Source organism: Bipolaris maydis (genome assembly GCF_028858645.1).
Source record: "Bipolaris maydis strain C4 unplaced genomic scaffold PSV08scaffold_3, whole genome shotgun sequence".
In the NCBI taxonomy this organism is placed as follows: domain Eukaryota; kingdom Fungi; phylum Ascomycota; class Dothideomycetes; order Pleosporales; family Pleosporaceae; genus Bipolaris; species Bipolaris maydis.
Window position 1 is genome coordinate 666,439 of NW_027093859.1, and position 12,772 is coordinate 679,210.

General features: G+C 51.5%; 5 protein-coding genes across 5 annotated transcripts; all 5 read left to right on the forward strand.

Moving 5' to 3' along the window:
• Nucleotides 1-1,885: 1,885 nt before the first annotated feature.
• PSV08DRAFT_385856 (uncharacterized protein) lies at nucleotides 1,886-3,076 on the forward strand (the record flags this gene model as incomplete). Its single annotated transcript, XM_066093453.1, has 2 exons — nucleotides 1,886-2,274; nucleotides 2,314-3,076. 2 exons carry the CDS (start codon nucleotides 1,886-1,888, stop codon nucleotides 3,074-3,076), a joined length of 1,152 nt encoding a protein of 383 aa, XP_065949547.1.
• A 651-nt stretch (nucleotides 3,077-3,727) lies between these two features.
• On the forward strand, nucleotides 3,728-5,796 carry PSV08DRAFT_385857 (general substrate transporter; the record flags this gene model as incomplete). Its single annotated transcript, XM_014221354.1, has 6 exons — nucleotides 3,728-3,892; nucleotides 3,958-4,098; nucleotides 4,162-4,367; nucleotides 4,429-4,884; nucleotides 4,980-5,392; nucleotides 5,459-5,796. 6 exons carry the CDS (start codon nucleotides 3,728-3,730, stop codon nucleotides 5,794-5,796), a joined length of 1,719 nt encoding a protein of 572 aa, XP_014076829.1.
• Nucleotides 5,797-6,851: 1,055 nt separating this feature from the next.
• PSV08DRAFT_407817 (3-oxo-5-alpha-steroid 4-dehydrogenase-domain-containing protein) lies at nucleotides 6,852-8,156 on the forward strand. The gene is made up of 3 exons (XM_014221355.2): nucleotides 6,852-7,085; nucleotides 7,179-7,382; nucleotides 7,452-8,156. Exons 1-3 carry the CDS (start codon nucleotides 7,005-7,007, stop codon nucleotides 8,028-8,030), a joined length of 864 nt encoding a protein of 287 aa, XP_014076830.1. The 5' UTR covers nucleotides 6,852-7,004; the 3' UTR covers nucleotides 8,031-8,156.
• A 1,480-nt stretch (nucleotides 8,157-9,636) lies between these two features.
• On the forward strand, nucleotides 9,637-11,394 carry PSV08DRAFT_29181 (uncharacterized protein). Its single transcript, XM_066092591.1, has 2 exons — nucleotides 9,637-9,747; nucleotides 9,982-11,394. Exons 1-2 carry the CDS (start codon nucleotides 9,726-9,728, stop codon nucleotides 11,214-11,216), a joined length of 1,257 nt encoding a protein of 418 aa, XP_065949548.1. The 5' UTR covers nucleotides 9,637-9,725; the 3' UTR covers nucleotides 11,217-11,394.
• A 1-nt stretch (nucleotide 11,395) lies between these two features.
• PSV08DRAFT_273725 (uncharacterized protein) lies at nucleotides 11,396-12,129 on the forward strand. Its single transcript, XM_066092526.1, has one exon. The coding sequence runs from the start codon at nucleotides 11,573-11,575 to the stop codon at nucleotides 11,840-11,842; it is 270 nt and encodes an 89-aa protein (XP_065949549.1). The 5' UTR covers nucleotides 11,396-11,572; the 3' UTR covers nucleotides 11,843-12,129.
• Nucleotides 12,130-12,772: the final 643 nt, after the last annotated feature.

Here is a 12,772-nt window from a genome sequence, read left to right on the forward strand (position 1 = left end):
GAGAGAGAAAGACAGGGTATTTGTTACTTGGGTGTATGCGTGTTTTTTCACGTGCGCAGTTGTCAGCTTTGCAAGTTGAGGGAGTGCGATGTTAGCCCATGTGTTGTTGTTGTTATTGTTGTTGTTGCTAGTGATTGTTACTTTTTTGCTGTGTGAACGTTGCGTAGTGGTAGATGAACAAAGCGTTGCGCAGCGCGAATGACACGCAGCGGAATTGCGGGTAGTTCAGTGAAAAGAAAATTGGGAAAAGTAAAAAAGAGTAAAAAGCACGAGCAGGAACGGCTAACGTAGCCGAGATGGATTTGTGCAATGGGTGTTAGTATGTACGTGCGAGGGCGCCAGGAGTGATTTAGTGGTCGGAAACTGTATCCGCAGTTTTCACCTACAATCTACACCTATGTACTGCAAATTGCCCTGTTAGGAATTGGTTGTGAGAAAAAGAAGAGAAAGGATGCGAGTCAGGGGGTTGGGCAGGTATGTGTATGGATGGATGGATGGATGGATGGATGCGAAGCGTGCATGGTTAACGCCACGTCGGGTCAGACGATGAGCGGGTCGGCCAGGTATTCCGTGATTATCGGGGTTGGAAAGAGCAAGACATGGGTATGGGAGGGATGAGGCGTACCATACCTTGGTGGGCGCCGGCTTGCAGAATGCAGATGCAGCAGGGTGGAAATAGAAGAATTGTGAGTGCACTCTGCTTATGCATGTGTGGAATCATTGTACTCTGCGGTTTCGAGAGATAGGTATATGTTGGATGATTGTGAAAAATGCCCCATGCAGGTTGAACCCCAAGGTATACATTGTTGGCACAATGCTTATATTTTCATGAAGAGAAACTCTGCAATGTGTGAGTAGGCTACCCTGGGGCCTGATCATCTTGTGTGCGCTGTAAGTTTATGAACGATTTGCTTTTTGTGGGGTTTCATGCATTGGTGTAGATCAGAAGGTTTGCTGTGGGCCTAAGAGATGGTGTGGTGATAAGGCTCCGTTCAAAGTCTACTCCATATTCGTACTTTGGCTATAAACAATCCAACATCGCGCGGTCAGAGATTGACATGGCAAGTTTAACACGTGCTGAGATAGTGCATGAGCAAGTGCTGAGTTATTACCAATGCTTCTTTACTCGAATTGGAACGGCAACAAACTACACCAGGGCCAAAGGGCAACTCAGCCGGAAGCATGTCGTCGTCCAAATCATGTGCGTAGTGTAAGCACGCGTCTCCTAGGGATATGACGTGAGCAGTGGCTTTTACTGAACGTTTGAGATCAAAGATCTCTCGACGGGTGTGTTGGAGTGCCGTGCCGAAGTGGCAACATTTCGCACTGACAGCATAACCCCGCAAAGAAGCTGCACCGAAGACGCGTAGAAGGGCCAAAAAAAAGGGACTTCCTCCGTGGGGGCGCTCTCTCTCTCTCCGCACACATTTATCCCATGCATCTTGCGAGATTCATTCTTACTACATGCAAGTGCAAGTACTTCATGTACTATGTAGTACAAAATTCCTGTTGCAGCAACAGCACACAAGTATGCACATCATCCCATGGCAAGGTAAGTCATGCCGAGCGTCGCCGTCTAGTACTATCCTCAATTGCTCGAACCCATCAGATCGATGTCACTTCCGACACGCTACGTACGAACTCCGAGCATCCTCCCCCAGATGACGGGCAAAAACCCCCATCTGCAAAATGACGTTCTTCCCCCGACCTTTGACGTTTTGGCGGTACAATAGTATCTCTCACAAAACCGGTAAAACCGGAAAATCAAAACAACCGGGCTTATCCCACCAAAACTCACCATCCGCAACGCGAAATATCTCCATCACCACGTGCTTGTTTTACACCAAAAATATGCGCAATTAAATGCGCAGTCTTCATTTTTAACATGCCTCGTCGCTTGAAAATTAACACGCCGCCGCCGGAGCTCCAGCCGCTAGAGGAGCAAGCGGATGGGCAGCGCCCGCAGGTGCAAACTCCCAAACGTGCCGCCATATTTGCAGTGTATCTATGGGCTCAACAACAGTCAATACCATGCAATCTAGCTAGTATTTCTACTCTATTTGGTATACCGAAATCTACAGCTTCTGATATCCTCGCATCCCGACGATGCCGCCGTCTCCAAAACGCTGATGACGTCGTCGATACCCGCCCACCACCACGCCAGCTCACGAGGAGCGACACCGCCGCGATTGGCACCTGGCTTGATGAAGCTCCCTTTGACGATAAAAGCCTCCCTTGGCAGGATATTTCTGAAAAAGCTGGTGTCGTCAAAGAGTATCGTAATGGGCGAGGTTAAGAAAATATTCTGTGGAGCACTGGTGCGATCCAGCGTCGCGTCGCCCATGATGAGGGTATCAAGTCTCATAAAGCTGTTGTCAAAGGCAAGCATAAACAGGCACAGATTAACAGCCGGCTAGAGTATTGTTCTATACAATTACAGCAGAGGCCTACTAGTACTGCATGGCGCGATGTGATCTGGTGTGATGAGATCCACTGGATGACTGGGCCAAAATATCTAAACCATATCAAACGCCGCCCCGGTGTTAAGCACCGCGAGGACCCAAAAAATATACAGTACGAGGAGCAGCGTAAGGTAGATCCAGATCTCCAGATCTATTTTCATATATGGTGCGTAGTGGGATACAACTTCAAGTTTGCAATCCCGTACAACGCAGGCAATAGTAATGGCAAAATGACTGCAAAAATATATACAACAGTCATTTTACCCGCTCTACAAGCTCATCTATTAGAACGCGGTGGTGAATATATACTCTGGCAGGATCGGGATTCTGCCCATATATCTAAAAAAACGCTCGAATATATGGATCACCACGGTATGGGATATATATTAAGCCCACCAAAATCTCCAGATATGAGCATAATGGAGACCTGGGTTGCACCGATCCGCCGCAAATTTTATATGAGAAGGTGTGCAACCCAGCGTGAGGGAGTGCAGCGGTTCTACAAGGTGCTGGATAGCGTTGAGCAAGAAAAAATCAATAAAACGGTGGATCAGTACCCCCACCGACTCCAAAATATTGTAGATATCTATCACGGTAGAGCTTCAAAATATTGAATTAACTTTGCATCATCAGCTATGCGAAAACGCGGTGCTTTGGCGGTGTTTTGGCGTGGTGTTGCATCGCGGTTGATGGGGCCGCCATTTTCCGGTTTTACCGGTTTTGTGAGAGAGTATCACCGGGGGCTCAACGGCCAAGCCGCACAAGGTCAGAGGGCAGAGGCTCAAAGATCGTCCCTTGCCTCCGACAATGCACCGCAGCCAATAACACCAAAGAGCACAACGCAGTCATAACTTAGCTTGACCCAGTCAAGCATCTTTCCATCCGCAATGCGGCTTAGTGCCCGTTTTTTTCTTCTCTCTCTCTCGGTCAGTTAGCAACAAGTATGACGTCGATTGTTTCGACACACCGGAGGATGATGATCTCTTGTGTTTTTGACGATGCCAAACTTGCATTACGCGTATGGTTTTTTTTGCTCGCTTTACAACTAGTAGTTCGCGGGGCATGGAGGAGAACGCAATGACAGTGGCTACGAACCAGACCCTTGCAGGGTATGACGGCATAGGAAGAAGCTGGGGGTTTCGTCAGTACCAACTGTACTATATGTAAATGACGTCCCCCTCACGATCTTGGACATTGTTGTTCATTTACTTTTGCTGTTCGATTGAGCAGTAGTCTTCCTCGATAAAACAAAAACACACTACGCAATGGCGATACTCGATCGGTTTAGAGGGCGCGATAGCACCTCTACGTCTGAGTCGACGGTGCTGGAGAAGGATGTGGAGGCGAAGCCGCAGATGCTCAAGGGAGGGATGAAGGAGATATTTCGAATGCGGATTATTGCCATGGCGATTATTGTATCCATGGGTGGGGTGAGTGCGATTGGATGAGCAGAATGGGTTGTGTGTAAACAATGAGCTGACTTGTAGCAATGTAGTTCATTTTCGGATACGACACTGGACAGATCTCAGGTTTCCTTGAGATGCCGGATTTCCTGGAGAGGTTTGCGGATAATAGGGACCCACAGACGGGAGAACGGTCGTTTAGCAATTGGAAGTCTGGGTTGATTGTTGCTTTGGTAAGTTTCATGGTATCCTTGAGTGGTCTTCGCTCTACATGTCATCTAACACTTCTCGTGTAGCTGTCCATCGGTACTTTGATGGGTGCTTTGATCGCAGCTCCAATCGCCGACAAATTCGGCCGCAAGTACTCGATCGTCTTCTGGAATATTATCTTCTGCGTGGGGGTCATTGTACAAATCACTACAACAAACGTCTGGTACCAAATCTCACTCGGCCGATGGGTTGCCGGTCTTGGTGTTGGAGCACTATCTGTTCTCACGCCCATGTAAGTCGCTATGAATCATTTTTTCACAATCACAAAAGCATATTCTGATACACCATCACAGGTACCAATCCGAGACCGCACCCCGCTACGTCCGTGGCGCCCTCGTATCCTGCTACCAACTCTTCATTACTCTCGGCATCTTCACCGCCTACTGTATCAACTTTGGCACCGAAAAGCGCCGCAGCTCATACGCATGGAAGCTCCCCATGGGCATCGGCTTCATCTGGTCTGCAATCATGATCTTCGGTATTCTCTTCATGCAAGAATCTCCCCGATGGGAGTACCGCAAGGGCAAGACGGAGAGCGCAAAACACACGGTTGCCTTGACATATGGTGTCTCGGAAGACCATCCCGAAGTGCAGCGTGAGATCCAGGAGATCCAACGGAAGTTTGAGGCGGAACAGGCGGGCGGAGGAAAACATCCTTGGTACGAGATTTTTACCGGTCCGCGCATGGCATATCGTGTTTTGCTCGGTGTTACACTTCAAGCTTTGCAGCAGTTGACGGGTGCAAACTAGTAAGTCTTCTTCTTCTTCTTTTTTTCAGTTAACCTTCAAAAAAAAGAGGGGGGGGGGGGGGGGCACACTTCAAATGCTGACACTTGTTCTCCAGCTACTTCTATTACGGAACCACAATCTTCAACTCGGTCGGCATCCAAAACTCGTTTGTGACATCCATGATTCTCGGCGGCGTAAACTTCGGCATGACGATCCCTGGCCTCTACGTCGTCGAACGGTTCGGCCGCCGGCCATCGCTCATTGTCGGGGGCCTATGGATGTTCATGTGTTTCCTGGTGTTTGCATCGCTCGGCCACTTTGCTCTCACAAACGCGGATGGAACGTCCAACCAGGGCATCGGCTACGCCATGATCATCTTCGCCTGTCTCTTCATCGCCGGATACGCAATGACATGGGGCCCCATCATCTGGGCTGTAGTTGGCGAAATCTATCCTTCGAGGTATCGTGCTAAATGCATGGCTCTCGCCACTGCCAGCAACTGGACATGGAACTTTCTCATCTCGTTCTGTAAGTTGCTACACACAACTTCCAGCCTCCTCAATGAAACTGCTTCACTAACAAACTCTTGTCTAGTCACACCGTACATCACATCTGCCATTGACTACCGCTACGGCTACGTCTTCGCAGCATGCTGTTTCACCGGCGCAGTAGTAGTCTACCTTTTCGTATGCGAGTCGCACGGCCGCACGCTCGAGGAAATCGATACAATGTACATTCTGCATGTCACGCCGTGGAAGAGCAAGGATTGGGAGCCGCCGGCGAACGAGGAGCTGCCGGCGCTGGATAACACGTACCTGACGCCTGGAGCGAGGGGTATCAAAAAGGGCAATGAGGCCAGGGCACCGGAGCAGTCGAGGAAGGAGAGTATACCGACTGGTGATGTACAGGCTAGTGGTGCTAGGGGGGAGTAGTGCTTGGAGTGAATAGATGATGTCTGATGATAAATGGCTTGGTATGATTATTGCGTAGATGTGGGGTTTTGTTCTTAGGCTACGCTCAGCGAGCATTGTATTATTATTATTATCACGAGCATTGCATGTTGCATAATGACATGACTTGGTTTCAACGACAAGATGACAATCCTCATTTGTGTACCATGTCCATGGAAACCCTATGATATAATTAGGATTGAATAAAATTAGCAAGCGAAAATCCCTCGTTATGATGACGAGATGTGCAGCAGATCATCATCATACATGGGATCTTTGTGATAATTACCACTTGCAGCAAAAAAAAAACCAACAACAACAACAGAAAGTTTGCACATTAAACAAACATGATAGATGATTGATCAATCTTCCATGTCAAAAAAAGTTTTCCAAAAAGAATGGTTCGAAGAATCCCGAGCAAGCTCAGGCACGTTGTCCCCTTCGTGGATCGAACACGATACCTCCAGATTTAATGACCGAAGACTTCAGTCTGGCGCTCTCCCAATTGAGCTAAGGAGACGGCTTTTTGATGAGAGTTTGCCCCCTACTGCCATTCATAATGCAAATGTACAAGAGACGGAAAGAGCGGTCATGGGTAAGCAATGCATGTTGCATGCATGCATGCAAGGAGAAACGACTGTCGTGAATGCGGGGAAACAAGGTGTGGCGCTAACGCGTCAATCTCCAATTCGCCGCGGAGATTTGCACTAGGGGGGGGGGGGGGGGAGGAGGGTTGCACACATGAAGTAAAATGAATAAAACAAAACGGGAGGGCAAGTTTGTTGTGTGAGTGTGTGTGTGTGTGTGTGTGTGTGTGTGTGTGTGTGTGTGTGTGTGTGTGCCACAGAGCTGGATTTTGGTGAGTGACGCAAAAAACTGGCTTTCGGTTTGGCGCGGAAGGGCAGGCACAAGCTACTGGGTAAAAGTCCTGACATCATGTGTGTTTCCCTCTCCAATGAGGCTTACCATTTGTGTGTTAATGGAATTGGGCCGAAAGCAGGGACTATTAGATGAGCAAGAGCTGCTGATTTCATTTCAGCCCCTCGTCATTACTTTTTTTTTTACACATACGCGTTACGCGTCGTTTGTTCTTTGTCTCTCTCACACTCTCACTTTTCTCGACGTTCTTGTTCTCGATTCTGCATAACTTTGTCAGCACGTGTTTGGCATACTAGGGCCCACATCAGAACATGGCGATTGTGCAAGGATGGCTGCCGCCGTCGCGGGAGAACTGGGAATTGCTGTGCTGGATTTGGCAATTCTTTCCGTTGGTAAGAAGGACACGGTGGCTTGGGCTGAGTGGGGTTTACGAGTACGAAGAATGAACTTGACCGGACTGACGCTAGTTTGTGCAAAACGTATAGTTTACCCTGGTACAATGGGTGCTAGATTGGTACCCTCAAGGCAAAACCTCAGTCGAGTCACGGTTCAATGTCAATGGAAAGATTGGATGGGCGACGATGGAGTCGGTGGGCTTCATAGTGCTTTTGTACATTATGATAGCGCTGCCAAAGGAGGTGGGGATTGAAGAGTTGCCATGGGGTAATTGGACCATGGCTGGATGCTTTGTAAGTGTGGTTGGCAAAGGGGAGAGAAGAGAGGGGGGTGCAAGAGCAAGAGCTAAATGCAAACACTAGGTGATGCACTACCTCTACCGGGCCATCCTGTCGCCTCTATTTTTGAATCCGAGCATGTCACCGATGCACTTGTTGGTATGGGTGGCGGGGGCTGTATTTCAGCTGTGCAACGCCATTTCGATTGGGGGATACCTTGCAGGCTATGGGCCGACGTCGCAGTACGAGTGGGCAGGGCGTACAGAGTGGATGTTTGTTGGGCTTGTGGTGTGGTGCTGGGGACTCATGGGAAATATGTTCCACGATGACGACCTGCGGGAAATTAGGAGAGCGGCGGATCGGAGGCAACGCAAGCTGGCCAAGGAGGAGGGCAAGGCGGTGGAGAGCGTGGACAAGGTATACATGATACCCAAGAACGGTCTGTTCAAGTACGTGTTGTATGCACACTACCTGTGCGAGTGGATTGAGTGGGCAGGGTGGTGGATGATTGGGGGGTGGAAGTGCCATCCGGCGCGCTCGTTCCTGCTCAACGAGATTTCTACAATGGTGCCACGGGCGTTGCAGGGCAAGCGGTGGTATGAGAAGAAGTTTGGCAAGGAGAAGCTTGAGGGTCGCAAGGCGGTGATTCCGGGGCTGGTGTGATGGGTCACGGGGTTTGTTTTGTGCACGGAACGAGCAAGGAAGGAGCGAGGGGCTAGCTAGTGAGTAAGCTCGTAGGATTGGAGCGTAGTGAAAACAAAGGGGCAAACAAAGAGAGGCACGGCATGGCACAAATCAAATGGGACGGGTGGGGTGGTGTTGATGATGATGATGATGATGATGATGATGATAGATGCTTTGTGAGCAATGGCGGGTAAAGGGCTGTTGTTGCAGTGGTGTTGGTGCGAGGCGGTTAATCTACTTGATGGATGGAGTAAGTACATGGACGCATCGAGTAGGTGGGTGTTGTTGTTGTTGGCGAATGGCGCATTGCGGCTTCCTGCTACGAGACATGGGTAGGGGGTTGGCCGCGCCTGAGTCGTGGATAAAGCAGACAGAGGCAGGCAGGCAGGGTGCGGTGACACGAGATCAAGCAATAGAGGCTGCTGGCTGCTGCTGCAAGGCGCCGAGGGAGCCAAGTCGTCTGTCTGCTGAGACGGGCTTAATATAGAGTGGCCAGACGGCCAATGGGAGGCGGCGCACGGGCGGAGATGAAAAGTAACGCTGGCGAAAAAAAGCGAGGGGATGATGTTATTGGAACCAGGATAGGGCCAAGGGGGCCGAGGGGCAATGACGATGGTTCACGCCGGATGATGGCATGGGTGGGGATGGGTGGCATCGTTGTGTGTGGGCGTGGGCGTGTCCTTGGTGTGCGATGTAACTATAGTATACACACGACAGCAGCGCAAGTATAGCACGGGCAAGTACACAGTCAGTACATGGACAGAAGGAGGGCCAGGATGTGTGCTGCTGCTGTCTCTCTCGGACGCACTCAGCCACGGACGTGCCGTATCGGTGACTAGCCCCGCGCCACCGTGTTTAGCAGCTTCCCTCTTCGGGGCGACTGCTGGCTGCTAGTCAGCACATCCGCCCTGCCCTCTCCGTCTTTCCGTCTGGAGCTCCCGCACCACCAGCCAGCCCCTCTTGGCGCTCGTTGGTGCCGCCTTGTGGACGGGCGGCGAGTGGCAGACTGGCAGCCTGGCAGCCGCACACGGCCTGCAGACACGGCGTCGTCTGCTGCTGCTGCACTGCATCCGCATCCTGCTCTCGCGCCCGTGGAGGTTTCGTGTCTGCCAGCCCCTGCGATACGCCGTTGTGGGCCAGGCCGTCAGCGCCAGCGCCAGGCCAGTCGCAGCGGGCGTGCCGTGGCCATTGTTGTTGGCGTGGTTCGCTTCGGCAGTGCAATCAATAACCGCACCACGCACACGGCCGTCTGGCTGGGATCGCCCATCCTGCTCCCGCGCAGGGTCCACGCCGTCTCCTGCACAACTGCTGCCCGTCGCCCACCCACCAGGCCACGCTGCGTGCTTGATACATCATCCACCCGGACCCACGGGCGGAGTCCAAGCAGATCGTCGCCGCCGTCTCGTCGCTGCTGCTCGCTGTCCACCCGTCGTCCCACGGCATTGCTGCCACCGCGCGACACACTAACTCCCTCGCCCTCCAACTCGCCAACCTAGTTTCTGTCGCGGCTCTGACACCCACAAGCCTGCCTTGGACAGCCCAAACCTCGACAGCCCTTTCTCGGCGCGCCCTCCAACCTCGCCCCATCCGCTGCGTGCCTCAGTCGCTCCTTTGCCAGTTCAAGTGTTGCCTCTGCCCTGCCTCTCTGGCTGCGCAACCCTCTTGTCCGCAATCATGTCGAGCAGTGCGCCTGCCAGTACGTTGTCTCCCTCTTTTGTCGCGTCCAGCCCGGCTGCTGTCGCTCCTTCCTCTGCTGCTCCTGCTTCCTCCAATGACCCTCCCGCCCCTTCTTCTCCCTCTGCTCCTTCGTCCCAGCCTCGTCCGCCGTCTGTAACACCGTCCGCAGCAACACCGCAGCCTTCATCAGCCCCTCCGGCTGCGGCTTCAAGTCCGGCTTCAAGTCCTCCACCGGCTTCTAACTCACCTTCAGCCCCGGAACCTTCACCAAACCCTCCCCCATCTACACCCGCCCCAGCGCCCTCGAGCCCACCGGCTCCTACGCCATCATCAGAGACTCCTGCTCCCCCACCCTCCTCTGCTCCTCCATCTCCACCCCCTAGCTCCGCCCCTGCTCCCTCTCCTGCCCCATCTAGCGCGCCGCCGCCGCCAGCCCAGTCTTCTGCACCACCCGCACCACCGCCATCGTCCAACAACAATGCGCCCCCGACCAGCACCGTCACCGCCTCGCCCGCCCCTACTTCGACAAACGTCTTCACCTCGGTCGTAGTCATCACGTCCGCCACGGCTCCAGGCCTGCCTCCACAGGTCATCACCATCACATCTACCATCAGCTCGCCAGCCAACACCGCTGCACCCCCCAACGGAGCATCCACCAGCGCAAGCAGCGCCAAACCAACCACCACCGGCACCACTGGCCTGCAGGACGCACAAAAGGAAGACAGTGGCGGCCTTTCGACGAGCGGCAAGACTGCCATTGCTGTCGTCATTCCCATTGTCATTGTCGCCTTGCTAGTGCTCGGCGGCATCTTCTTCTGGCGGAAGCGCAAGCAGCGCAAGAGCGCAGAGGACGAGCGCCGGAAAGAGGTGGAAGAGTATGGCTTCAACCCTAACCACGACCCCACCCTGCCTGCTGTCGGTGGTCTCGCCATGGCTGAGGATGAAAGCGGCTACCGAGGATGGGGTAACACGACCACCAGCTCCAACCGCAAAATGTCCACCACTATGACCTCTGGCATGACCTACTCGGATAGTAACAGCAACCCCGGCGGATACGCTGCACCCCACTCGCCTACCGGAGTCTACTCTGACGCCCAATCCAACGACCCCCTGATGGACGGACGCCGCCAAACTATGGATTCTGATGGCATTGGTGCGCTTGGTGGTGCCGCCGGCGCTACAGCCGTAAACTCGGCCAATAACCAGAGTGGTGTCCACCGCGGCCCATCTAATGCCTCTTCATCATACTCAGCTGCTGATCATTCAGACCACTCGGGCGATTATCCTGGCATGGCTGGCAGCCAACAACATGATTACTACGCCAACCAGGACTACTACCAGCCCGGCCCATACGGTTCCAACGATCCCTATGGCGGCCAGCAACAACAACCCATCATAAGAGATGTATCCGCACGGCGAAACACAAGAATCGAGAACCCAAGTGTGTTCCCCCATCAAGGCAACTCCGGTATCGCTCAAAACTTTTAATCATTCGACTGTACCTGATGCACTCATTGCTACCCTTGTATATTGCGACAATTTTCATTTCATCGACTTGTCTACATCAGTCGGTATATATCCACACCTAGGCGTTCTTCAGGCACGGTTATTTCTCTTTTTTTTTTTTGCTCGATTCGTTTTCACATCATACCTCGGTCTTTCTTTCCACCGTCAATGCTGCCGTGTGCACGCGCAGGGCACTGAGTTGGGCGTCGACGTGGTCGTCTGCTGGGAGAAGCAGGCTTGTATCAAACTAGCACGATGAGATGGCATGAACCCGGTTGAACCTGCACCATAAGGTTGTAGAACCAAGGAAGAGTATCGAGTGAGATGGGCTTACTCATATGTTCGGCCGAAACAAAAGCAAGAAGCGTTTGCAAACTTGTCACTGCGGCGTGCCATCGCATTGCGGAGAATCGCACATTTTCTTTTCTTTCTCTCTTTTCATCTCCAGGACCTTTGGATTCCTGGACCTTCTAGAGGTGCCCTACTATTTCTTTTTGGTAATATTCAAGAGAAGGGTTTTCAATGGCTTTATGCGGACAATACAGGCTCTTGTAATAATCACGCTTCTCTCACTCTTACCCACGAGTCTTTCACTATTATTACCTTGATCTGTTCATACGTACACGCCTTGTACATGGCTCAGAACCTTTTTTTCTTGTTTTTTGTTTGATCGCCTAACTAGATGGTGGGGTATAGGCGATTATAGCTTGAGGAAGCGAACAACACGTGGCGGTCATGTCGGTTCGTGTAGTAAGGAGCGAAATCACAACATGAAAATAAACAAATTAAATAAATTGCAACAGTACGTAATCTTGTATTTAGATTTCTTTTTTGTTGTAGCTGAGATACAAAAGTTCAGCTGTATATAAATGCAGTCGTTTGTTCAATCTATTGTCTCTGAATTATCTTGATTCGACTCGACTTGACTCGACTGGATCCTAGGTTACACAATCAGCAAGATGATTAAACACGACGTACCTCCATGGCACCAAAGTCGAACCCTGCAATTTCCTTCTCTCCACATCTTCTCAACCACCTTCTAAATCCTCAACAGACTTACCACACACATTGCCCTTAGTACACCTTGGCCGTCATCTTTCATCTCCCATACATGCACATGCATACTACTACTACTACTACTACTACTACTACCACCCCCCTTTTTTTCTGGTCGCACCCTCAGCCCTATCAGCCCATCAACCCAAGCTAATGGCACCAACTAAACTAGTCATCCACGCGAATCTCAACCAAACTACCATGCTAACCCCAACTACGCATGCATGTCCATGCACAAGAGTTTGGTCCAGACGGCAGACGCGCCATTAAGACATAACGCCCGCCACTCCTTGACGTATTTTCTTTTCTTTTTTTTTAGCTGCTAGTGGGGTAGAGTTGCGTTGACATGCGTATAGCGCCTTTTAGCATGCATTGCCGTCATGCTACAGTACCATCGTCTTCCTTATCTCCGTAAGTATGTTGTAAAGAGAGAGAGAGAGAGAGAGAGAGAAAGACGACACAGAAAGGAAAAGAGTCATGTG

What these genes read in the sequence shown, in the direction of transcription:
- PSV08DRAFT_273725 (XM_066092526.1), top strand. Translation starts at nt 11,573, where the DNA reads ATGTTCGGCCGAAACAAAAGCAAGAAGCGTTTGCAAACTTGTCACTGC.
- PSV08DRAFT_29181 (XM_066092591.1), top strand. Translation starts at nt 9,726, where the DNA reads ATGTCGAGCAGTGCGCCTGCCA. An exon ending in GTCGAGCAGTGCGCCTGCCA is followed by an intron (nt 9,748 to 9,981) that starts GTACGTTGTCTC and finishes ACTCACCTTCAG; the next exon opens with CCCCGGAACCTTCACCAAAC.
- PSV08DRAFT_407817 (XM_014221355.2), top strand. Translation starts at nt 7,005, where the DNA reads ATGGCGATTGTGCAAGGATGGCTGCCGCCGTCGCGGGAGAACTGGGAA. An exon ending in TTTGGCAATTCTTTCCGTTG is followed by an intron (nt 7,086 to 7,178) that starts GTAAGAAGGACA and finishes CAAAACGTATAG; the next exon opens with TTTACCCTGGTACAATGGGT. An exon ending in GGACCATGGCTGGATGCTTT is followed by an intron (nt 7,383 to 7,451) that starts GTAAGTGTGGTT and finishes TGCAAACACTAG; the next exon opens with GTGATGCACTACCTCTACCG.